General features: G+C 43.1%; 2 protein-coding genes across 2 annotated transcripts; one reads left to right on the top strand and one right to left on the bottom strand.

The window, feature by feature from the left end:
- Nucleotides 1–594: 594 nt before the first annotated feature.
- Nucleotides 595–8,874, top strand: igfbp5a (insulin-like growth factor binding protein 5a). The gene is made up of 4 exons (XM_070930504.1): nt 595–1,365; nt 5,590–5,792; nt 6,193–6,312; nt 6,462–8,874. Exons 1-4 carry the CDS (start codon nt 1,032–1,034, stop codon nt 6,597–6,599), a joined length of 795 nt encoding a protein of 264 aa, XP_070786605.1. The 5' UTR covers nt 595–1,031; the 3' UTR covers nt 6,600–8,874.
- Nucleotides 8,875–9,356: 482 nt separating this feature from the next.
- Nucleotides 9,357–22,185, bottom strand: igfbp2a (insulin-like growth factor binding protein 2a). The gene is made up of 4 exons (XM_070930474.1): nt 21,786–22,185; nt 11,881–12,062; nt 10,258–10,398; nt 9,357–9,967 (listed from the first exon to the last, which is right to left on the bottom strand). The coding sequence occupies exons 1-4, from the start codon at nt 22,183–22,185 to the stop codon at nt 9,809–9,811; spliced, it is 882 nt and encodes a 293-aa protein (XP_070786575.1). The 3' UTR covers nt 9,357–9,808.
- Nucleotides 22,186–26,075: the final 3,890 nt, after the last annotated feature.

The following is a 26,075-nucleotide window of genomic DNA, read 5'->3' as shown; positions in this document are numbered from 1 at the left end:
AGCAAGTTTTGAAAGAAATCTAATGGCAATTTACCATAACTCTTTATTTTTTCTTTATTAGTTTTGTTGACCCTAAAAACATTTCTTTCTTCAAACAAGACGAACCAGTTTCCCATGATAATCAGCAGGTTTTCTGTCAACATTTTCTGTCTTGCTTTTTTATGTCTGTTTGTGTGTCTTAAAACTGCTTTTTCTTTTCTTTGACAGAATGGTTTGGAAGCTCACTTGTCATTCAAACAGCCTCAGCGATTTAAATTAAGTTTCCAGCATTTTCTTGGTAGGAGCTTGAGCTTGTAAGAAGTGGTCCACCTTGTTCTTGTGCAAAAACAACGAAAATAAAGACTATCTTGTCTTCAGTCTATGGGAATACTAAATGGCCACTCTGCAGCGAGAGAAACAAGGTCTTATTCAGTCGCCTTCAGGAGCATCGTCTCGTATCTGGCAGATCTGGAGGCATGCCAGCACCCGCCCTGTGAAATCAGCATCGCAGCGCACTGAGTTGACAAGTGCGCCTCCCCCTCCAAACGTTGTTTGACATACCCATCGTTATAGGCTTCGCCTCTGGCAGTTTCTTTTTTAAAAGGCAAGCTCAAAGCCACAGATTATACATTTTGCTCACAAACCGTGCGGGTAAAATAACCTACAGAGAGCGCGACAGCGGGAGTCAGGCTCGTTCTCTCTCGTTTGGAGACGAACAGCTTGCGCGTAAAACGGCACCGGGCATCGCTGACGGGAGAGATCCGCGGTGTCTGGATATTTCCTGTTCCTTTTTAATTCATCGGTGAGGTTGAAGGACAGCGCAGGGGGAGCAGAGTGGCTGTCTTTGTGGATTGCGAGCATCGGATGGACGGTAACATTTAGGACTTGAACGCGCAAGGCACCTGTGGATGCAACGCCCCCCCACCCCCCCCCCCCACCCCCCCTGATGTTTGGACTCAAACCTTTTGCAAAGAAAGGATTCACCACAAGATATAGTTGATAATCGTTGCGGTTTCGGTCAGACAGCCTGTAGTTAAGACGAGAAGCGCACCATGCTGCTGAGTGTCTCCTTCCTGGTGGTTCCCCTGCTGAGCATAACCGGCTGCGGCTCGTCTTACGTGCCGTGCCAGCCGTGCGATCCGAAGGCCCTGTCCATGTGTCCGCCGGTGCCGGTGGGCTGTCAGCTGGTGAAGGAGCCCGGCTGCGGCTGCTGCCTGACGTGCGCGCTCGAAGAGGGCCAGCCGTGCGGCGTGTACACCGGGCCGTGCACGCGCGGGCTCCGCTGCCTGCCCAAGAACGGCGAGGAGAAGCCGCTGCACGCGCTCCTGCACGGCCGCGGGGTGTGCAGGAACGAGAAGTTGTATAAACTGCTGCATCCGTCAAAAGGTAGGCTTGTGGAGAGATGACTGATTCAGATCACAGAGGCTGCAATTACGCTTAAACGGGTCACTGACTTTAATGGAACATTAATTAACTGAATTAATTGAGTCATTAATTGATGGCAGCTTCATTTTGTATTCATTAAAGTTAGTGTAAACCTTCTTTTATCTTCTTCCCCTCCATTATACTGTACTATAGGACTTATTAGGATATGTATGGCTGCTGATGGTGTTTGTGTTGCAGAAATTATATTTCAGCCAAAGATCGAATGGACTCTGGTGCAAAGAAATAGTAAACAGCTGGATTGAGATGTTACTCCTCCCTTGTCAATGCAGGAATTTTAATGAAGCCCTCAAGTGACACAGAGTCAGCCAGCGATGCAGGGCTAAATGAAAAAGAAAGATGGACACACTATCACACCAGTTCACACCCTGTCATAAAACTTAACTCCAACATGTGTGCTATGAATTTGAGGGATAAAAGAAGAGGGTGAAGTGAGTTCAGGTGCCCTCCTCTGTCTCCTTGTCTCTTTGGGAGCCAGCGAGGCTGATGTGGGTCAACTCACAGCACCTCTTTAAGACGGGCTGACACCTGTCATTACCAAGGCACACGACTCAAAAGCCCCCGTGCGCCGTGACCCTGTGAACTCTGTCAACAATTGGTGCCGGGCGCCAATCAACCTGTCATCTCGGGTTTGAAAGGCTCTTGTGGGGCTGCGAGCCGTAAATCAGTAGGTTTCGTGTGAGTGGCCCATCGCCTCGGGGCCCCCCAGCCGACATAAAACAAGGGAGAAGATTACAGGTGGTGCTCTGCGTGGCTCCTTTGAATGGCAGCTCAGGGACAGTCGCTGTGTCTGCTGGGGAGCGCTTTGTGGGGAGCCTTGTGGGAAATGTTGGCTTGCACTCACTCTCCTCACGGTGTGAAATTATATTTAACCCTCTTCCCTTCCTCTACAGTTTCTTGTCTTTTCTTTTCCTTTTTTTTTTGTTTTTTTGACTTTCGGTTTTTCTTTTGTCCGTTCCCCTGCACACCTCTACTTTTCCTCATCCACCACCTGTGCCTTTTCCCACACCTAACCCCACCTTTTTGTCTCCGTCTCTCTATTCTCTCCCACCACACTGCCTCTTCTCCTCTTTCCATGCCTGGCTACTGTCCCTCTTCATCTTTTTCCACCCTATTCTTCCTCTCCCCCCTTCCCTAGTTTCACCCTTTTCCATTCTGTCTCGGGCTTTACTTTCCTGCAGAAACAAAGCTACTCTGGAAACATAAATAATCTCACTGGCTGTGTTAAACCTCAGTGGGCAGAAGCAAAGAACCGCAGTTTTTCTGGCTAAGTGGCGTTAGAGTGCTGAAGATAAGAAAGAAATATTGCCATGAAAACTTATCAGTGTCACATTCAAATTAGCTTTATCAAAGATAAGCGTGTTCCCTCGCAATCAATGTGACATTTACAGTCCTTTTTTTTTATTGTTTTTGTAATCAAGATTCCCTTCTTACCATAAAATTTCGCCGTTAGTCAAATTGCACTCAATCATAAGATCATTTCAGCCTTCAGAGCAGCTTTGCATCTGAGAAATTGTTGTATAACCAAAAAAAACTCCAGTCTTCTATTCATCTCCCCTTCCCTTTTCCTCCCTTTCCCACACTATCCTCTGCTCCCTCCCACCACTCTTTGTCAGTCCCACCCTGGTCTCTTCATCTGTCTCCCTCCTCCTCTCCCTCCCTCTCTCCGTCTCGGCACTGCAGGCAGGCCCAGGCTGTGCAGTGATTCAGCAGAATGCAGGCTGAGCGTGGGTTACTGATCCCCCATCTGTCTGCCCGTCAGCCAGCTTCTCCATTAACTCCACATCTCCTGCTGGGCGCTCTCTCTCCAAACATAAATTAAACAAAACCCCTCTGCACACGCTCATAAATACACACCTCATGCAAAAAAATGCTTTTTATAGACACTTGAGAAGATCTGCAGAAGGTGCATACATACTGTAAATTCAGAAATGTAAGAGTAGCCAAAAAGGTTATAAGTGCATTTTTAATGCATGAAGTGTGATCTTGCACCGCTACGTGAATGCACCACTATGCACGAGTGCAGAAGATAAGAAAACAATGATGCAATTTGATTAATTAGTTGCCTTTTTGTCCTGTTTGCAAGTGCATGTAGCCATTTGAAACCCAAGTTTATCAACATTATCTAGTTAGATTGATGAAGGAAGGAAACTCCAGAGCAAAGAAGTTTTCTGTCACTAACTCCTGCAGGAGTCACCAGGATGATCATGTCTCACAAGTTAAACACGAGGAAAAGGGAGAGGAAGAAAGAAAATGAGAGACGTGATCAGTCAGCACAGGTCAGATTAGACAAACTGGAGGATTAGCAAGTGAGGACTTGATTGGACTTACGTTGGCTGCTGATCTGCCTCAGATTTCTCCGGAGGGAAAAAAAACAGTGTCAGCAGTAAACTGGAGGATGGGGAATCTCTCTCTTGCTTTTTTTCCTACAACCTGTCATTATGTGGATGGTTGACATCATCGTGATCTTCCTCATCATCGCTGAGGGGGTGGAGGGGCTCGGGAGGTTTAAAGCGTCATTTGCAACGTGGCGGTGACCTTGTTTCACCGCCCAGTTAGCTTAGTAGCTTAGCGATCACGTCAGTGCAGAAATGGAGGGGTTTATATGCAGAATTTGCAATCTGCCAAAACGAAACGGAAACAAGTGCGTGACACAGCAGTGGAAGTGGGCCAGCTGTGGCTTAGGACACATACAAGGCTAATGCATGTTTGAAGCTATAAATGAAGTGAAATATCAGTTTAAAGTGCTTTTGGGAAAGAAAACCGCAGCCGCTCATTCTGGCCTCGACACACTCGTTGTGGTCGTATGAATAGAGGGTGGGACGAGGGAGAGGGGCGAGCACTGACTGAGGTTTGTGCGACTGTGTGCGACTCCCCAAAATTTAGCAAAGAGCTGTATTTTTGCACAGATGAAAGATTCATGTACACGAGAGTTTCTGTGGGGGTTGGGACCCAAAATGGGCTGCGGCTGTTTCTGGTGGCTTGCCACATGACAAGTGTAATAGCATGTTTTCATGGGCCTGGGTGCCAGGGTGAGACTAAATATCTCATTTAGGTCACCAGCTATAAAAGTTTTAAAACCCCTGGTCTACATATACCCCAAACTGGCAGCCTAGCTTGCCATAAATGTAGGCTATGTTGTCCCGTATGTCAACACATCCAATCTGAAACTGGCCAGTAGCCACTAACTGTGATAAATTAGCATTCAGCTGGTGCAGTGAAATCATCATGTTGTGTTGTGACGTTACCAAATTCAACTCTCGAGAGTTTAGCTTTACTTTTTCATTTCAGCCCCTCAAACAGGTACATTTCCAGGTGGGAGCCATCACGGTGCTCTTGATTTTGACCCCTCTTCAAACAGTCTCATGAAAGCCACAGAAAAATGCTTTGAAGCCCCTGTTCGCACGGGACTAATATTACGCCTGTGGACATGAAGTTGTATGTAATAATTGGTGTCATTGGTTATTTTAATCCTGCATGTCTGTAATTTGTAAAGTTCTGGTGTAAATTACCGACCACACTGTGGTGGAGACAGTTCTCCTCTGATAACAGTAATCCTGTGTGAATCGAGCTTCAGCTAACTGCAGCTGAAACACACTCTTCTTCTTGCTTTTGTAGTTGTATTCTGTTATCTCCGTGTTTATGTTTATTTATGCCGTTGTGCAACAGATTCTAATTCAGAAAGTGGTCAATTTTTAATTGGTAGCTCAATACCAATTTAGGTTTTTATTTGATGACTTTTTAAAGCAAACAATGTTTTGAATTTTTCAAAAATGAAAGCACATTTTCATGAAGGCACACTTTTATTTATAGATTTATTAAATTCTAGTGCACAGCGAGTGAGACTTAAAGGCACCCTGTATAGTTTTTGACCACTAGTAGCACTGTGGAGCAATGTTCTTATGAGTGTGTGTATATATATGTACATGCACGAGCATGCAAGTGATACAATACATATTCCTGTCGCATATAGAGAGCTGTAACTGCTTGCAAGCTCAGTTTAACGCTATTCCACCGATGACGGTCGTTGGTGCTAACACGCCAAAAAAAACAGCTGATGGATGCAAACAATCAGCTTTGCAAATGTTTTATGAGGAAGGAAATCCAATTCAAAATGAGTGACCTTGTCTGTCTTCTATCTGTCTGTCTTCTGTCCGTCTCTATCAGACGGTGAATCTCACGATGACGCTCTGCTACCCGCCGCCGAGCCGATGCCACCCCAAACCAAGGTGCCCTTATACGGAGACCACATCAGCAGACGGAAAGCCAAGGCCATGCAGCAGGCCAAGGACCGCAAAAAGCAGCTGGCCAAGCTGGGACCCACCAGGGACTTCTCACCGCTCAGCCTGGATAAACTGGAGCCTGAGTTCGTAAGTGAAGTCGATGTTACAAAGACACAAACCAGAGTGAAAAAAACTGACTCAGCTCAGAGGGAAGTTTTCGCTTCACTGATCAAGATTTGATGCGATTTTCTGAACCATATTTTATTTGGATATTGGCAAACAAACAGAAATCTAGGATGCTGCTCCCTCCTGAGTCAGGCATCATAAAGAAACCAGTGCTGACAAATCAGCCTCGATGCCTCGCGGGGCCACTTTCACACTCTCAAATGCCAAATCACAAGTATTTATTAGTGGAGGTATTTCCCGCCTCCTCATTCTTGATTTCTGGGGCATTTTGAACCATCATCTTAAACTCTTAAACTCAAACACACACTGAGATCATGAGATCATTGTCTGTGTGTGTGTGTGTGTGTGTGTGTGTGTGTAGGGGCCCTGCAGGAGAAGACTGGATAATCTCATTCAAAGCATGAAGGACACTTCCAGGGTCTTGGCTCTCTCTCTGCACATCCCCAACTGTGACAAGAAGGGCTTCTTCAAGCGCAAACAGGTATGGATGCATCTTTTTATGTCACATTCAATTAACAAATCAGACAAGGGTCGCATCCCATCTGCTTTAACTGTCCAATAAAGCAGAAAATACCACAATAAATGATTCAAAACAAGCATCCCATCCCATGGTTAACTCTTTACTTGCAGTGTAAGCCGTCTCGTGGTCGGAGGAGGGGGATCTGCTGGTGCGTCGACCGGTATGGCGTGAAAATCCACGGCATCAACTACGCCAGCGGAGACTTGCAGTGCAAAGACCTCGACAGCAGCAGCAACAGCAACGAATGAGAGAGGGAACCGAGAGCCGCTCTTAAAACCTGCCAATCAAGCTAGCACACGTAATGACTGCCAATCAGGAAAATATGGCACAAACGCTTATATATATGGTCAGGCGTGATGGACTGCGTTGTTTTTGTTTTTAAGGGGAGCTGAACTGAAAAGCTTGCTGGGGTGAAAATCTGCACATGTAGGTCTTAACTCTGGCCCCCCACTGACTGTATGTTTGAGGTTAGCTAACACCTCGCCTCTTTATATCCATAGATAATAGAGGATTATATATATTTGTATGATATTGATAATATGTTGTGTACTATGAGTCTAAATTTACTCTAGGAAATTCTGAGACAAGACATATTTTAAATGTGGCTAAAAATCTATATTTCTTTTGTTCTTAGTTTGGTCATGGTGACGATCAACATGAAAGAAGTGAGTCAGTTCTCGTCTAAATTGACATCCTGATGTAAGAGGCATGTTTTCTATATATCGGAGAAGAACGTCTGCCATTTTTACTTTGCCGAGCAGGAAAAGAGGGGAAGGGTTTTGCAGGGATCCTGTAGGAGGCTGGGTATGTTATGATGTCATCACATGGGGAAACCAACTCATGAGTGGGCAGGAGACAGGCATAATCAGCTGACAGCTACTTCATGTGCCATGTCAGCATGATAGCTATCATTTGTTAGTTCAGCATAGATTCAGAAATAAATATATTCACTGTCTCGCTGAGTTAGATGAGAAGACTGATACCACTCGCATATCAGTCCGTTAAATATGAAGCAGAGAACCAACAGCTGGTTAGCTTAGCTTAGCACAAAGACGGGAAACAGCTAGCTTGACTCAGTCCAAATGTACGAAAATCAGCGTTGTTTTTTTCAGTTAATCCGTATATAAAAACGTGGGGGGTTATGTGCCAGACTATTTCTTGGCTGGGAGCAGCAACTTACGCTGGTTGCCTGGCAACCGGCTCAGAGCAAAGACGTAGAAACCTGTGCTCAAACTCCATAACAACCGTCATTAAATATGCTTATGAATCGTGTAAATGTTTTCGCCCGTTAGAGATGATTATTGTTTAAATCTCAATCACAATGCGACGATCTTGACTTCACTCAGCTCCGTCTAAACCGTCGTCAGTGCACTTAGCCGTAACTGTAGCTTATTATTCTGCCACTATCACGAGTCTTGTGTGCTTCTGCTTGTTAAACTTGTATTTTAGGCAATCGAGCCCTCATAAAGTGATATTCTGGCTTTACCACCTCAGACAGACCCGTGGTACTTTCATGAACAAGCAATTAGGACAAAACCTCACTCGTAAACAAACATATTGTATTGTACTGTAAAAGCTTAAATATTTGACACCTTTTGAAAAGCCCTTTTTCAAGTCCAGACAACTTTGTCCGCTGTTTGTAAATGTATGTACCGTGTGTGTGTGTGTGTGTGTGTGTGTGTGTGTGTGTGTGTGTGCATGCTCCTGAGTGTGTCTGTATGTGTATGTGCCATGCCCTTATAGTTCTCAACTCCAAAAAAGGTTTAAATTCTCACGAGCCCAGCCTACCCAAGCTACTGTCCGACAAAACGTGGTGCCGTGCATTTCCCTTCACGTGCAAATCGTATGCAAAGGACACGCGTTGTTTATGTTTCCACACATAGGGTCCTCGCTGCCACCGCACAGGCAAATCTGTTGGCCGATGGTGACTTGCTGTCACGGTTTATCAGGTCCCATATCCTGCAGTGAGCAAGGTGGCTGAGTTTGTATGTAAATTCAAGTGCCTTCGGCCCAACGCCACTTTGAATTTTGATTTGCATGTGGACCCATAGTGTCGTTGAATGAGGGACAATCCAGCACATAAGAGGAAAATCAGTTTAGTTGTAGATGTGGTCTGAAAGATTTTTTTGTTTGATTTTGGTTTTCAGTTAGTTGCTGATGAAGATTATCATGATCTCCCAGTCAAGTGCTGCTGAACGTACAATGACAACGTTTTTGTTCTAAAGTTCAAAAGTTGCTTCAGATCCTTTTTTTTTTGTTGTTGTTGCTATAATCTTAATGTCCAACTAATGAGAGCATTGACAGGGGCTCATCAGCCAGTTGTTCCCAGTGAAAAACCTCTCTAATGCTTTTGATTCTAGCACACATGTAAACACAACCACAGTGACACTTTGAACATTTCAGAATCTCAGTTAAAAAAAAAAAGATTAATGTGAACATTATGGTGAAATATTTATCAGGCGTGTAATTGATGTACTCGTTTTTTTTTGTAATGACAAATCACTATTTAAATAAAGTTCATGTACTCACAAATCTGCGTATCTGCACTTTTGTCTTAAATGTGTGAACACTGCCAGGATGGTGAATTGTTGAGTCAGTGGTTGTTGTTTTTTTTAGTGGCTGCTATCTCTATGACCTTGATGAATAAAGACACTCATGTGGTTCTCCATGCAGGTTGTTTCCATCTGCCGTCAAAGGCAAAACTACCTGCTGTGACATTATTTGTTGGGGTGTGGCCAAAGATGAGACATGTTTTGAAAGATTTAACCCATAGAGGGCAGCACAGCAATGTGTTGCGCAAGATGTGCTTCATTTTGGCTTTCAGTAATTATAAATAAATGTGAAAGAAAGCACGTTGGCATTTAGATCCAAAACTAGCTGAGTCGAAACACAGCCTCACAGAGCCACTCATTTTCAAAAACTTACTTTTCTCAAATCCAAATACTTTCAAAGCAACCCTCCGAATTCAAAGTATGTCCACAAATTAAAACACAGGCAGGCGCGACTTGAATTTATTGTCATTTTAATAGCGTTATCAGTTAATGAGGCGTAACAGTAGTCTGCAAGCTAGGACACAAAAACACGCCTAAAAACACCAAATATGTTGAAGGCTTTCCATTTTCCAACACATACAGTACAAAACACTGATAACAGAGCAAATCTGAGCAAAGTCACAATTAGTAAAGCAAAGTCACCGACACTCCAGCTGACATCTACTGAATATCTATGTGGAAAAAAGGAGTCTTATCTTTACTTCTCCTATAAGAATAATCTGCAGTTACATCCTACGCAGCAAGCTGGATTCTATCATTTAATCCTTTTTGGCGGTTACGATTTCAAATGTCGCTGTCATCAAATGAACTAGAGACACATACACACAGAAAGATAATATATAGCTTACTCAGATGTTCTTTGTTCCCAAGTACTTTACAGTTTTTTTTTTTTGTTTCATGCCACGCTATATCTGGGCCATGTCAGGGAGCTCCAGCTCCAGCTCTCTGAGATACTGGCTGCAGTTGGGGTCGCCCCTCACAGTGGGGGCTGATGGGATAGGTCGGCCGGTGTGAGGGTTGACGCACCAGCACTCGCCCCTCTGACCGTGGATAGACATCTTGCACTGAAACACAAAACGCTGTGTTGTAGTTTCTCTCTGCAGGTTTTTCATGTGATTTTAGATCATTGTGACAACCCTAAATATGCATGTTAGTGTGTTGTTTGTGCAAAAAGATACAGTAAAAGTGTGTATTATCACCTTTAAAGTGCACGTTTCAATTAGTATTTCAATAAAAACCTTGAAATAATGATTTTTCTATCATTATCAAGGATGTAGTAGATCATACTTGCATCTTATCAGGTGGCTACACCCTCTCCACCAACCACCCTCTTTCCCAAAATGCCCGGAGTCACCTGTTTGAGGTTATACTGCCCCCTCTTGTCACAGTTGGGGATGTGCAGGGCGTACAGGTCTTCCAGGGGACCTCGGTTATCTCTGAAGGGCATCTTGGATATCCTCTCCAGGATCTGGTCGAGCTCCTGCTGACACTGAGTCTTGAAAACAGTGAAAACAACAACATTAGTCATGTTCACAGGCCCGTATGGCAGCATCTGGGTGTGTTAGAGTCACCAGGTTCCTGTGACAGATGGGTGAAATGTGGTTGGCCGGCGGCAAAAAATGTTCTGTACAAATTATTCCATGTATTCTAACTTCTGCGCACAGAAATTTGTTTTATTGTTTAAAAAAATCAAAAATCTGATCTTTTATACTTTTAAAAAATCAGAAATCTGATTTAAAAAATGTTCAAAACTTCAGTAAAATCCATGCACACAACAGAAAACTATTCCAGGATGCATAAACTCCAAGAAGTGTTTGCAAGGCAATCAGCACATGTTTGACTGGCTACATATAATCTCATACAAAAGGCACACACACACACACACACACACCATCACACACACACACACACACACACAATAAAGCTAAAGGGCTTTCTGTAACGAGCAAATGAATCATGTTTTCTTGCCAGTAATGACTAACAACTCCTGCCAGTGACCTCAGGTTTACCTCACGATTGGACGGAGCCAAATGTCTTGTTGAGACAGTTATACGTTTCTGGTAGAGCAATAACCTTTAAATGATTTTTATGGCAGATGGAAAATACCACAATGCTGGTTAGAAATGCCCGATGAGTCTCAGCTCCGGGATTCAGAGCATGTCAGGTGTATTTAAGGTCAGTAAATATCTGCCTTTTGATTAAAGGGCAGCGGCATGAATGGAAGAAAAAAGGCGTTTTCTTCGTGCCATGACTGTTTTAATCCTTTACTGTATTTCCTTCTCACGCAAGCGCACTGCTATTACTTATGGACAGGTTCAAGCATTCGCTGTACTTTGAGTCATCTTCAAATATGACAATAAAATACTTTTCAAAGCAGCATCCAAACATGTACAGCTGCTGCACCAGAGGGAGGCGGCACTGCACTCCTTTTTTCCTTCCTCAGTAGTCCTCGGAGCAGTAGCAGTTTTTTCAACACTCACCACGACCGAAGGAGATTAACAAAAGACCTGCACTACTTACACATTCTTATCTTCAGTCATTTAGTCATCGCTGACTGTCATTATTTTTGCCATGTATTGCAGAGCATGATTTCTTTCACAATAAAACACCCACAAAGTGCTTTGTGCTTAATTAATTGCTTCTATGGGATGCCGATACAAATTCACAGCAAAGTGGTGACAACACTGTTTCTACAAGCTTCACAAATGGTTGAGTCTCGTCATGATCCCATATAGTGGATCTTATCGGTGCTGATCACCGTATCAGACAGATTTAGACAAATTAAATACTGTTTCTTATTCAAGTTTGTTCTAAAGTCATAACAGTGCAACTTTCTAAAACCTCTACAATAATAAAATTGTTGGTGTATTATTCCACTTGTAGTCCAGAAGTGAGGACAGAAGAATATGAATATCAGGAGCTGTAATCTCTCATTGAAGTGAGAAAGAAAAAGAACAGACTCTCCTCTACGTCTCACCTGTTTGGGCCGTGCAGGTTTCACCTCTTCCACCTTGTTGGTCTTCATCTTGGTCTTCATCTCCTGTCTGTGCTGGCGGACAGCGCTCTCTTTGGGTCCCAGCCAGGTGGTCTCTTTGCTGGGCTTCCGGATGGCCGGGATCTCGCTCACCCCCTGCTCAGGCAGCGGCTCCACAGCCTCACCTGCAGACATAAAATCCATGAAATCAAAACATAAGGATCCCAACTTTCTACTAATAGATGTTTGTGTCTTTCTGAAGGACACTTTGATGGACATATTGGCTGCTAAAAGCATTTAACCTGTGACTTCTCAGGACGGTTTCTGTGCACTAAGCCACTCTGTTGCCCTCCTGCAGTCATCTCTGGTAATGGATTGGGCTTTTTAGAGGCTGGAAGAGGGGCGAAGTAAGCTTCAAATTGCACAGATCATTTGTCAGAGTGAAGACGCTGAGAAGAAGTGACCCACTCTGCTAAAAAGGTTTTTGGGAAAAGCAGAGGTGACACTGACCCTGCACTCTCAGCTGCTCGAGGAGAATAAAATGAGAGCTTATCCTTATTTCCCTTTTCCCTTCTGTCTTTGTCGCAAATGTTTGACACCTGCAGGAGCCACATTGTGTTCATTATTGTACACTGTTTCAGTTTTTAGTCATAAAAACGCTCTGGCAGCAAAATGATTTGTCTTTGATGAAAGTTTTATTTTTTTTGTATGTTGTTATGCAACTCAATCAACATTTTCCATTTTATTAATTTACTTATTTATTCGTGTTAGGGAAAAGGTGACTGGGAGGGAAATATGAAACATAATTGTCTGAATTTTCCAACGTCCCTCCCACTGTGTCCGATGATTGGTCCTAATTAAATTCAGGCCAACTTGGGGAAGGCCGTCAGCTGATCTCGCTCACCTGGAGCCTCCGGGATATAAAAGCTAGCCTATGAGCTCAGCTCTTTCTTCTGCTGGCTGTCACTCTGCATTTCTTTCTTTTCAGTTTGGCACAATTCAAGGCCTCCACAGCAAATATCTCCCATCCACGCTTTGCTTTCATTGCTGACGTTGCTAATTCCCTCTCAGGTTCACATTTTGTGGAAGTATATTCCTTGTGATTGTGACAGTTTTCCTCATTGTCACAGTTGACATTTTCTCTGAAGATAATGTTGCGGGGGAGTGAGCTCTGAAGTGTCCAAACCACTGTTAAAGTGCTCTGAAATGCATCAGCACAATCAATGAGTCACTACGATCCTTTCCTTTCTCAGAGAGCGAAGCAACCACATGCAGCTCCGTTAACAAGCTTGTGGGCCGAGAAAAGTTGGCCACTGCTGAACTTTAGTCACAGTCAGGTTTCCATGGTTGCTTTTTTCCTTACTAGTGTGATTTAATTTCATGAGCAGATGTTAAAAGTGGTGATAAATGAACAAAATCAGACAGTGAAAGTTTTACACTTTTCTAAAACTAAAATTTGAGGTCACCACAGGTCAAAATTATATTCAGTCTTATAAGGTATCAATATTTCTAACACCTGAGTGGATTCAACCGTCCTCACCTCTGATCATCTCTTACATCATAATGTGCAGGAGAAGATGACCAAAATGGTTCAAACTTCTGGGTCTGTGAAGAGCTCACATTGTCCTGTATGTCATCACTGCACAACACTAGAAAAGAAGGCAAGAAGTCTTTGGGAATAACACTCAAAGAACAAAGAAGGCATATTTAGTTATGCAGCAAACGTCCCACTGCCCTTGACCAACAAATGCATTGCATGTCCTGCTTCTTTCACTGAAACTATGTCAAACAGCAGAGTCCGTGGCCCTCCAGTGATTCCTCCAGGCGGTTTTCATTGAGTTTGACCGTCTCCTCTCTCCTTGGAGTCTTGTTAAACATCAACCTAAAAAAAAACCCTCTCTTCAAACAGATGGAGCAAACAATGTGAGAGGCCATCAGGTCCAACCCAACATGTTGTTTCTGACAACAGAGCATACTTAGGGGTTGAGGGTTAAACGGGGAGGGAGTGGAAGAGGAGCGTCATTCCAAACCAGCTGATTTTAGATGAAAAAAATGTTACATGGCGCAAATTCCTCAGAGAGCAACATGAGCACATCTCAACTAGTAAGAATAATATAAAAAAAAATGTTTCTTTTCATTGACTTTCTGCAGGAAAGCATGTATTTTACGTATGCAGGACTTCACTTGACACCCGAAGGAAAGAAGGGAAATATGCACAGACAGTAGAGAAGGTCAAATAGTCGGGCCAGTAAGTGGATAGTTCACAGTTATGCAAGGGCCAAGCTGTAACGTGCAGACTTGTGGAAAGGTTTGTAGGACAGAGAATGAAAGCGAGTGTGTGTTACTGGTGGTGGTGGACTGAAGAGGCATTCTCTGCGCTCTGCAAGAGGTAAATTTGACATCCGGTTGTAGAATATGATTACAAAAGGCCTAAGAGAGAACGGGAGAAAGGAAATTCCAAACGAAGCAATAACAAGGTTCTGGCGCCTTTTGCCATCAGATAGATCTGGTGTTGTTGGACTTCAGTTCCCCCTATGACGCTCCACCGTGCTCTCTCTGGCTTTTCTTTGAAGGCTGAGTTTCCTCACAAAAAGGGGCAAAAGTCAACTGAAATCAGGTGTGTGCTCGCATGTGTGTGTGCGTACGCGCAAGTTGGCGCAGATAAACACACGACACACTCAATTTTGGCGGCTGGGGTGCCTTTTGTTTTGCTGTCTTACATAATCCCCACAGTATCCAAGTGCAATACCATCACTCCCTCTCTTCTGAGGAAACCTGAGATGTTCACTCAAATACACAGTCTGGGGGCGCACACAGACACACACATGAAAGCACAATTTATAAGCAGTGAAAACAGCGATCTCCCTCTTGAATGTACACGCACACACACAAACACAGAGGGTCAGGACCCCACTTTTAGGGGGCACTAGGCCTCTGCAGTCCAAGCCGTTCCACAGCGGTGGGCTTGGGATCAGCAGTATCAACAGAGCAGCAGGCCTACTGTCCAGTCTACTGCTTGAGTTAATCCTCACACAATGGCCCGAGAGGCTTCCTTTCTATATCTGATCCATGTCGAATTCCCAGATGGCACGTAGGCCAGAAGTGTCATGTCTGATTGTCCAGATTCTGGTCAACTGAGCAAATGGCAGACTTGGCCGGGCCGTGGCGAATGGAAAGGTTGAAAAAGGAAAGATCCGAGCACCACCAGCATACTCGCTCCATCCTATTTCCGTAGATACAAATAGACTTCATGGATGTGATGTCTTTCTTACGTCTCACTATGCAGTTTGAAGGGATGTTTACTGGTTAGCTTCACAAAGTTAGTGGATGTCAATGGGATGCAGCTTCTCTCAGAAGTATAAAAATCTACTTCAAATGCTGATAATTTAACTGCACATCAAGCATTTGGGTAACCCTTTAATTTAAGAAGAAGGAAACCGTAAGGGGAAATTATGGACCCATAAAATAGTGATTGCCCCAGATGGAGTTGTGATTGGCTAGTTGCGAGACAAAAACAACAACAAAAAGATTGGCAATGCATTGCAGCACAATATACATTGTGTTTGAAATGTAAATGAAGGTCAATGGATGTTGATGCATGTACATTGGCTTTGCTAAGCTAACCTAAACTCACTCGCCATTATACCTGCGCACAAGGTGTTCAAACTGCACACAAAGACGCCAGGAAAGCGCCCATCTAACTCTGTGAAATTAACGTTATTCACCCAAAACTGAACTATCCCTTTAAATGTCAGAATGTGGGGGAAAAAAATACATCTTCTCTCTCAATATGGCTTTTAACGCAGCTCTGAGGTGTGAAATAGGTCATGTGCCACTTAAGAAGTTGATGACAGGCACTGCGAAGAGTAGCTGCAGTCCATCATCCATTACACGGCCTAGTGGGACTGTTTTCCTAGAAACACAAACTCAGCAGAGTGCAGATATGTTTACCTTCCAGGCTTTCTGGCCCGCAACAGTCATCTAAAAGCAGGGATTGGACAGGCTGTGGCACGTACGTACACACCGCGGCATCTAAGGCCAGGCATCTCGCTCTCTACCGGCAACGCTGGCTGAACTCTGGGGCGATTGGACGGGACTTAAACTGGGACATGAAGTGAGGCAAGCTGGAACACATCGAACGTGTCGGGCATCAAATGCAGCTACCACCGACTATCGTTCTCAACCGCTGTGGGAGAGATGTGAGTGGACAGGGTTTAAAAACTCCTTTTATTACAATGTTGGAAACCTTATACCTCCAAAATGTCCTCCATGTTTCTAAGGTGATGACCACTCAGGTTTTTAAAAGGTCACTGTCGACCAAAAAGGACTATTTCATCCTTCAAAGTTAGAGCAGGAAAATTGAAATTGAGGTTACACGGTCTTAAATTGAGGTTGGATGGTTTTTCACCTGACGACGGCAACAACAACAACAACAACATGAGAATTTGATGTGGAATCAATTCCAACAATCCACTCCCTTTTTTCTTGGCAATGAAAAGGCATTCGGTAGGAAGGGATTTGCCTTATAACTTTATAACTTTACCAACTAATTAGACTTTCAATACCACATGGATAAATATAAAGTTCTATTTCTGTTTACTCCCAAGCCTTTGAAAACAACTGAATAAAAGAAGCGTTCAGAGATTATGATTTAATCTTATTCCTGATCCAACTGTTAGCAAAATACATTTGATTTTTCCTTCTTAAACAAGGTCCTATTCTGCAAATATTCACATTTCTATCCATAATGCAAGCAGCTACTGCTCTGAAAGCCTAATACGGTTGGGAACGATGCATTTAAGAACATCTTGCATACTGTACATTCTGCAAATTCATCAATGTGTACAGCAAACACCTTTGTTAACCGTGTTAAAGCCAATTATTGTGAGTGGGAGAGTGAGCATGGAGTCTCTGGAGAAACTGTTTGCCTCCACTCACATCTCCCTCACCTCCATTGTCAGGACAAAAAATTGATAAATTAAGACAGCAACCATAATGCAAACAGACTGATATCCAAGCTAATACGACACACAAGCGAACAAAGTCTAGCGCCTTCAGAAGCTGTCCCTCTCCCCTGCATCGCCCTGCGTCCCCTTCCCATCCAGTGTCAGTAGCATTTCAGACAGTGTTTGTATTGTCTTAAATCACCCTTGACCAAAAAGGAGGGTGGGAGGTTATTCTGGATCTCAATAGGCACGAGGAGATTCTTGGCACGGGTACACGTGAAGTTGACGCCTGGGGGAGAGATGGCACAAATGCCCCTGTTTTTGGAGAAGCCTTGGGGGGGGGGATTATCTCTGAGCTATTTCAGTCCTGCAGGCTCTGTCTAGAAGCCCCCGCAGGTACACAGGAATGCCCCTTGTTAGCTAACAATGTTATTTCAGCGACCAGATGGTACAGGAGTTTTCCACTTTTCTTTCCACCTAATTTTTTCTCTCCATAATGACTTTCACAACAGTATTGATACACAGGACTTCTCAATGTTTTCCCTTCTCACTGTAAACATGTAAAACTGACTCTGGATAAGTTTATGCTAAACAACCAGCTATGAGCTCTGTTTGGGCTTTGTTAATCAACTTGTTCCCTCTCAAGGTCATATATCGTATGATTCCAGTCAAAACAACTAAACGCCTCTCCGATCTGATTAAAGGAACCTTTATTTGGGTCCAGGTTTCTGTGGGAACAGAATATCAAGTGATACTGTGTATAAACAGAGAGGGTAGGGGGGGAAGTTGTGGGTGTTAGTTTTGCACAGGGAGACATTTCAGCTCAAAATTAATGAGACATGGAATTTTTGTTATGAGTAAAAGTCTGAAATTGAAATAAAAATATACTTTCTGAGATTGTATCTGTATTATATTATTAAAATGACCCATGTTAATCAGTTCTTCAAAGTGCCTTCAAACAATCATCTCTGGCTCATCACCATCTCACTGAATCCATCCCAGGATACTCAATACTTCATGAAAACTTGTAGATATTAAGTTGCTTGTTTACAAAAACACTTTGCCATTACAGTGCGCAGATGTCTGATCGAGATATTAGAGTGGGCTCAGTGGGAAAGACGCACCAGCATGCTGCCCTTCATCTGTTTAACATTATTTAAGATACTTCTGGCACAGAATTAAGTCAGAACTTTACTTCAAGTGGCAGCATTGTAAATGCAAAGCACATTTTTTTCAGGTTATATGAATACGAGCATATGTATTCCCTCAAAGTCTCAGTGTCGTCGCCTACAGTGGAACACATGCAGGCAATCACACAAACACACAGATCAGAGATGCTGAGGGGGAAAATCAGAGCACACAGGATTTTGGTTTTATTCAAGTTAACCAAGTGCAATTTCATATTTTTTATGTTTTCAATTCAGACATTCAGCTGAAACCAGTGGATCCACATGTCTGCGTGGTCCCATGCATCATTTTAAGCAGCGCCTGGGCACCACAGGAACATCACAGGCTATTTGCTGAATTAGGAGTGTCACAGACACATCTCCATCTGTAACTTTCAGACTGTGCAGCTTCAGATAAAGTGAGTAAGTAGGTGTTTAAGACCACATCGTCAGCAACGCAACCTTCAAGTTACTGCATTCAGAGATCTTTCAAATATTGTACAAAATGGGAACGCAATAATCTTATCAGAGCTGAAATACGTCTCAGATGTGAGGATTTGATGCTTTTCTTTGTCTTGCATGATTGTAAACAAATTGAGAATCTAATCTTTGACTTTCTGGACTTTTGGTTGGACGAACGAGACATTTGAAGACGGGCAGAGAAAATAAGTGGCCAGTTCATTGATGCTAAAAATAATCGTTAGTTGCAGCTACTTATAACGCACTATTCACTAAAACGTATCTTCATAGAAGTCAAATTAAAACACCTTACTTTTGATGTAGGAAGTTTATTATTACTGAATTTCCAGTGTGGCCCAAACCTAATAAACATCCTGCTGAGATAAACAAGACGTTACTGCATTGTGAAATACTCTGTGTACTCTGTGGAGTTCATTCCTAAGAGATTTATGAAGCGATATCTGTTTCTTACTTACTGAATTAGTAATACTCTATAATTAGGAGCTTTTATAATTTACCCAATCAGCTTCATTAAAAACAAACAAAAACCTGAGTCCATCGCTCCACTCTGCAGTAGTTTAGAGATTGATTTCATGTTTTTTAGGTATTTAAATAAGAAAGCAGCTGCAATATTGATTTTTCATACGTAGCATTGCACCATGAGCCTGATAATCATCGTTGTCATCTATTCTTCCCTCCTCTGACTGATTCTTTTCTCCTCTCTTCTCTCTTAAACGATCATTCTGGGGTCGAAAGAATATTAGCTCTGACCTTTGACCTCTTTGCTGTTTGTTGTTTGACGGATAAGACAATCAGATCAATTCTTTAAATGCATTGTGTTGTAAAACCTCGATGAATGTCACCTCATTGCCTTTTTTAGAGGGTTATATGTAAAAGCCCTGTAATCAGATGTTACCTGCGGACACTAAATCATACCAACTTACAGTGATTTAAAATGTAACATAATGTTCTTACACTGTATTGTGTCCGGTGATGACGTTTCGGATGTGTTATTTGTGTCCGTGCCATTTAATTGGAATAAAATAAGCAAGAAAAACAGGATGTCAGGATGTGGAGGCTTATAAACATCCAAATAAAGCAGCTGCAATATTTCATCCTTTGATTCTTTGCCCAGGGTGTCAAATCAGTTCAAGAGTCACCGCTCCCCCCTCGCTCGACTTAATACAACCGCTGAATTATTGAATTATAATCAGCCTTTTTTTCTGTCATTTGCAGATTAATTCCTGGAAGAGAGAAGATGCAGTGGATGGTGGCCAGAACGTTAAAGTTAGCTCTCAATCCTCCGACAGCACCCTGTGAGCTGATTCCTATCAGGGGTTTCATTACTTCCTCTTTTTGCTGTGTATCTGAGAAGAATTTATGACAGGAAATCAAGTCTGTGTAGTCTCAAACCGGGCCGAATGAAAAGCAGGAGACTGACAGTAACCATCTGTAACACCAACAGTAAGATTATTAATATACTACATTACAAAAGCCGGATGGCAGAAATAGAGCAGAAGTGGATGGGCAGATTTCAGTTTTGACCCACGAAGAATAAAGTCTATTAAGAATATTTTTCTTGCATCTTTTGACCTTGAGAAAGCTGCTCGCTTCACTCAGACCACTCACTGAAACACTCTCCACCTCTGTCTTTGTCAGATATCACTCTCCCATCCGCAGCAGCGAGGCTTTTATCCAAAACAAGTCCGCGTTCAGCCTTTACAGGCCAATTTCTAAGCTTTTACTGTTTTTTTCGGACACGTCTAACTAGATCTGAAAACCTTTCAACCTGCCAGGCGAAGCACAGCCTGACCCAAACCTGAGGAAGAAAAAAACAGTGACACCTAACAAATTGCCTTCTTGCAAGCCTTTACATGATGCGTCCATATATTTTGTTCTCCTGTTTTGCTCTTACGTAACTCCGCAATTCGTGCCTGTTTTATTACTTGTTATTGTTTGAAGAGGGCTACAGGAATCAACTAAGGGTACATAAATGTGGAATTAAGTCATTATGACAGCTGATTATTGAATCACAAATGTGTCGGGAGGCTTCTTTTTTTTTCTGGCCTTTTGTCAGCGTGCTGGAGAGTCCTTACAGAGAACAGGGTTACTCTGAATGCCGTCTCCGGTAGTTCCTCTACGTTCCAGGACCTCAGTGCCAAAATAAACACGTGTCAGTCTGGAGGTAAACTCTGACAAAGCACGGATTTGGAAATGAGTAGAAATCACACCCCGGCAGGCTCCACTGGACACTCATTGACTGTGTGTGTTTGCAGCTTCAAAATCAGCCAGTTAATGAGGCTGTTTACTTTTCTTCTTCACTGTGACCTGTCCTTGTTCAAACACAAACCACATGAGCCTTGCTGGCTCCGGGACGCACGGAGCGTCATTGTGATCCTCCTGCACATACATCCAGCTCATTTTCCAGGTACACAACCCAGTTAATGTAGTCACTGTCAACACCAGTTTATAGCTACTTCTGGTCAAAGCCTAAAGTCCACTTTTCCAATCAATGCAGCATTCCTCCTGCTGCCTCTCTCTGTTTCTTTCTCTCCACTCCCCTGTGGAAATATCAACATCAGTACTATGATGTTTTCTGTGTCCATCCCTCCGAGTACAACTTCTGGGAATTTTGCAGGCCACTACCTTGTTCTCTGTTGCAGTGTTTTAAACGCAGATTTTTTTTTTTGGGGAGGGGGGGTACTGGGAAAGGCTGGAGGGCCAGCTGTTTGGAGCATAGCTGAGGTTAACTTGGGCAGAGTGACTGTTCCTTTTGTTTCTCTCTCCCCATGCACACCAGGATGATTCACAACACTTTAAACAGGTCTATGCAACACCGACTTCAACTGGAGTGTAAGAATACCTCATGCAACAAGCATAAAATAGGTCACTACTGCAGTAGTAGCTAAGAAACTGCACACCTGGAATGCACAGTAAAGGACATGAGCGACACACTAATGCACCATTATAGGTCTAACAAAGTGCTGATAGTACAAACTTCCAGATTCTTCCAAATCTGTATGTAAATCCTGATGGAAAAGGGCTTAAAGGGAGCTCTAAAGGGGCATGTAGTTATCCAATAAATGTTCAAAGGATACCCTGCAGACATAAAAGCAAAACTATATGTAATATCAAACAAATATCTTCGGAATATCATCCACTAAAGTGCAAAATGGTCACTAGAACCTCACTGTTGAGTAACAGTCCCTGTCTGACACAGATTTGGGCTCAGCCTTCATGACAATGCAATATTTCTACACTATTCCTCATGCTGCAGTCTAGACAGTGTCATTAAAAATTGATAGAAGAAAACCAGGTTTCCAGTAAACTGACTGACCGCTGGTTTGCTCCCGCTGCTCCTGGCTGTAAGTGGTCGTTTCGGTGTCAACTTTGCGCCGGCACTGCCCCTGGCCCTGCACCAGTTGCTCCAGGGGAAGCTCCGAGTCGGGCGTCGGGTAGCATCGCAGACCGGTGGAGCACCTCGGGGTGTACACGCCGCACATCTCGCCCTCTTGCCGGGCGCACACGGGGCAGCACCCGCAGCCCGGTTCGCGCACTATCTCCGCGCAAGCCTCGGTGAGCTTTGGGCACAGCGCCTGGCGCTCCGCGGTGCAGCCCGGGCAGCGGAACACCATCTCGGCCAGGGAGGCACCGGCGAGAGACGCGGAGAGGATCAGCAAGCTGCAGCCCGCGTACGACAGCATTGTTGTAGGCATGAGGTTTTTGGTCATTATCATGGGGCGATGGAAGGCAATCCCAAGTGAAAAAAGGGGAAGAAATGTGCATGCGAACAGGTGAAGCCGGGGGCTGGGAGGTCTGCTGGGTCCTACAAATTCCCAGGTTTGCTCTTGGGGCCACATGTTGGTGTTAATTTGGGGAAATAGGATTTAGTTGAAATGTCATCTTTTACATCTGCTGAAATATTGGCCACAGATTACACAGACTAGTCAAGAGAAGATTAGTTTGTGCCCCTTACTTTATTTTAGCCACAAATTGGCTCACATGGTCCAGAATGAGAATCATGGTCTTAAAGGTTGAAGTGAACTGGCTGAACTGAATGCACTGGCAGTTGTGAGCATACAGCAGCCTGATGGGGTGAAATCACAAGCCCCTCTAGTTAGACCAGCTGTTAATGGCTTTTCACTTTCTGCAACTGCCTGAAAGACAAACATTTATCACAATTTATCAACTTGAACTAATACCTTCTTGCTTGTCCTCATTCATTGTTCCATGTTGTCCCCAAAAAGGTGGTGGATACAGTTTGGTTTGGTATCAGGACCTTGTCAAACTGCATTTTGGCTTCAGTGAAATGATGTGATTCTCAGCTCTTTTGACGAGGTTTTTATTGAAAGACTTTAATTTCCCTCTAGACGACCTGTTCCGCTCCTCTCTGGCTGACCCCTGACCTCTTTATGGCGATATAAAGGGGAAAATAACTTTCTCGAGACAATTACAAATTCATTTGTTTCCCTGATTGAAAATGAGAATTTCTAAAAAGAGAAGAACTTGTGCTTAAAAACAAGGCAGTAAATTATAGCTCCCTGGCTGGGAGACTCTGCATTACTATACATACTGTGGCATGTTTGTTTCAATCAGCACAGTCTGCCCCAAACTCCCAGAATGCATAAATAAATAAACAAACAAACAAAAGGACTATGTGCAGAGCATTCCTGACATGGAAAGACCTCCCCACCGTGGCAGACATGTCCATTGACACTCAATTAAAACTCGCCAGCTGCTACCAGCTTATATACCTGTGTACAGTAATGCTACTGTGCACATATGCAGCAGTGTTTCCTATCGATCGGTGAGGCCAAGCCTTGAGGTGTCGTGCTTGCCCACCGAACAAGCTCCTATTAACCCTGTCCAGTGCGGTAGACTAATCGGTGTTTATCCAAGGGCCCAGAAATAGAAGTGGCATGTGTAACCTTACTCCGCAGATATAAATGCAGATTATTTTGTTTTGTGGGTGCCCCCTGATTTAATACTATTTGGCCCTATTCACGATCGGCATCCTAGCTCACCTTGGGGGCGTGTGGAGGGAGAAAGGGCGCATTTGAAGCTGACTTGTATCTCAGGGGTGTGAGTCAGGAGGATGCCCAGAGGGCTGTTTGCACATAGAACCTCATATGACATTTTATGAAACCATGGATGGAAAAGCAGCGGGATGGCCGCTGGCTAATAGGCCTAACAGGCCGCAGTATCTGCCCATGTGTGCAAAGTAATCCCCACCAAGGTCAGTTACTTAAATTCCTCCCCATGGAACCATTAAACAAACACAAACTCTGGATAAACTCCACATTGATAGAGGAAGGTATGGGATCAGTGATGGGCCGAGGACACATACAGTCCATGTGCCTCGGCTAGTATACAGAGAGAGGTCTGTATGGGAGAGGTCATCTTCTTAATTACAGAACAGTAAGTCCCCAAAACTCTGCCCGCTCCTTTAACCATCAACACTTTATTTATCCCTCTTTTCAGCATTTACAAGCAGTCTGTAAACACTTATCAATGCTAAAACACACTAAAATAAGATGTTTTTAAGTGTTTATTAATGCATTTGTCAACAAGTATAACTCCTCCATGAAGGACGTATAACTTATATAAATATAAAACAGTTAACGAACCCTAGAATAGTTAATAACTCAGAACAACATAGCCATAATAATTACATATATCATTTCAAATACTGCATACATGAACAAGCATTTGTAAAACATCTATTCTAATAATTTGCAGGGTGGTTTAAAAGTGTTTATAGATGTGTTCCAAACTCATGAAGACTATAAGTATGTTATCAAGCATTCATCATCTGTTTATGCAGCAGCTATGGATGCCTCATATGATGAGTTATAGTTGTTAACAAATACATTAAAATGTGCTTCAATCTGTTTACACCCAAATATCCAGCTGGAAACATTAATGCCTTAGTGCACAATAACCCCTCAGACTGGGCCAAATATTTGAATCCTAATCGATCCAGTGGTGACATAAAGTGCTAACTAGGCAATTAATGTTTGTAACGCTGCACTTCATCCAGCCTAATTTTGAGCTGCTAAGCCTCACAGCAGGCCTGCTGGAAGACGGCTGCACCAATGGCAGCGGCCTGTTTTAAAAGCGAGAAAGACTGTAGAGTCCTTAAAACCCCACTTTACCTTGTGTTACAAGGCTTTCACAACTGTCTCTAAATACAACATGCATATTCCTAAAGAAAAGTACCGTATTGCTGTAATTTGGGCTCCGTACCAGGCTCTTATCAACTGAAACAGGTCCCTAAAGACTCCTTGTGTTCATTTTTCAGACTATGATAATGAATGAGTGCACAGTGGCTTTGATTATACTTGATTAAGGCTAACTTTGCTTGGACTGCTGATTAGAGAAGTAGAGGCGATGAGTGGGAGAGTTGGAAAAGTAATTCATCATCTGATTAGTGGGTCTGTATAAAATGAAGTTAAACAGGACACATTTACAGCAACTAAACAGCTAGGTTATGTATTTATATCCTAAACTACAATGTTGTATTTGAATGCAATACTGCATGAGAAAGAGAAAACTGTCAGAACTAGCTTTCATGCATGCACAGTTAACCAACTGATGCAATGTGCAACATCTCACTGAATGGAAATGTTTACCAAATTACAGTACATAAATCCTTACATGGAAATGTTCGCATCACAAGTCCCAAATGGAAAAATGCTTATGTGTGTGCGTGTGTTTTTTTTATTTTTTTGTATGTGAGTGCGTGTGCCCAAGTGTGAGTGTGTTTGTTTGCTGCCTAGCAACAAGTGATGCATGTGCAAATTAGGAAAGTTCTTGCTTTATTTGGTCATGCAAATCTTTGTGGAGTATCTGTTATGGAGCCACAGCGTTACGTATTCCCCAGTGAAACAAAATAAAGACCTGCTGAAAACCGCTCTCCTAAAGTGTTGACTTAATGCGTGGGTTTACAGTTTTAGAGTCCAGTTGAAGCTCTGATTATATGCTGATGTCAGCATTACACTGTACACTGACATTACTGTTTTTCCTGTAACAAAGTTGATACCTTCTAAGCAATAGCATCCAATAGCCGTTTTAGGTCACACAATTGTCTTTCTGCTGTGTAGCTTTCATGACTCAAGGCGTTTTACAAACAAACTCGTTTGCTATTTTGCATAATATGTGAGTTTTTCTAAATGCAGCACAAATTGAAATCAGACTTGGTTTAATCTGTTTTATCCAGAAATCAGTACACTTTGTGCAGCCATGCAAAGTAAGCATAAATAACACTCACACTCCTTGGCCAACCAGCTACCCAGCTCTGTTTTTTATTGGTGCCATGACTCGGATATGGTTTGACCAACATCTGCCAACAGGCAGATGTGGTCTAAGACTCAGGTTGGTAAATTTGACAGCTGGCATTTATTAAAACCTCAGCCACCACGAAGCCTGTGCCTTACTGCTTGGGTCTCAAAAGCTGTCAAGTACAAAAGGGTCAGTATTGGCCTCTGTTGAGTCCATACATTGAACATTTGAAGTGATTGTCTGGCATTTTGGGGTAGAAACATAGACCTAATGTTTGCTTCAAGCTGCATAAAACAACAAAACACTTATGTTAACCACCCACGTATGGAACAGGTGCTCGTTTTTC

This window comes from Enoplosus armatus, chromosome 24 (genome assembly GCF_043641665.1).
Source record: "Enoplosus armatus isolate fEnoArm2 chromosome 24, fEnoArm2.hap1, whole genome shotgun sequence".
NCBI lineage: Eukaryota > Metazoa > Chordata > Actinopteri > Centrarchiformes > Enoplosidae > Enoplosus > Enoplosus armatus.
This window is presented reverse-complemented; position numbering and strand designations above follow the sequence as displayed.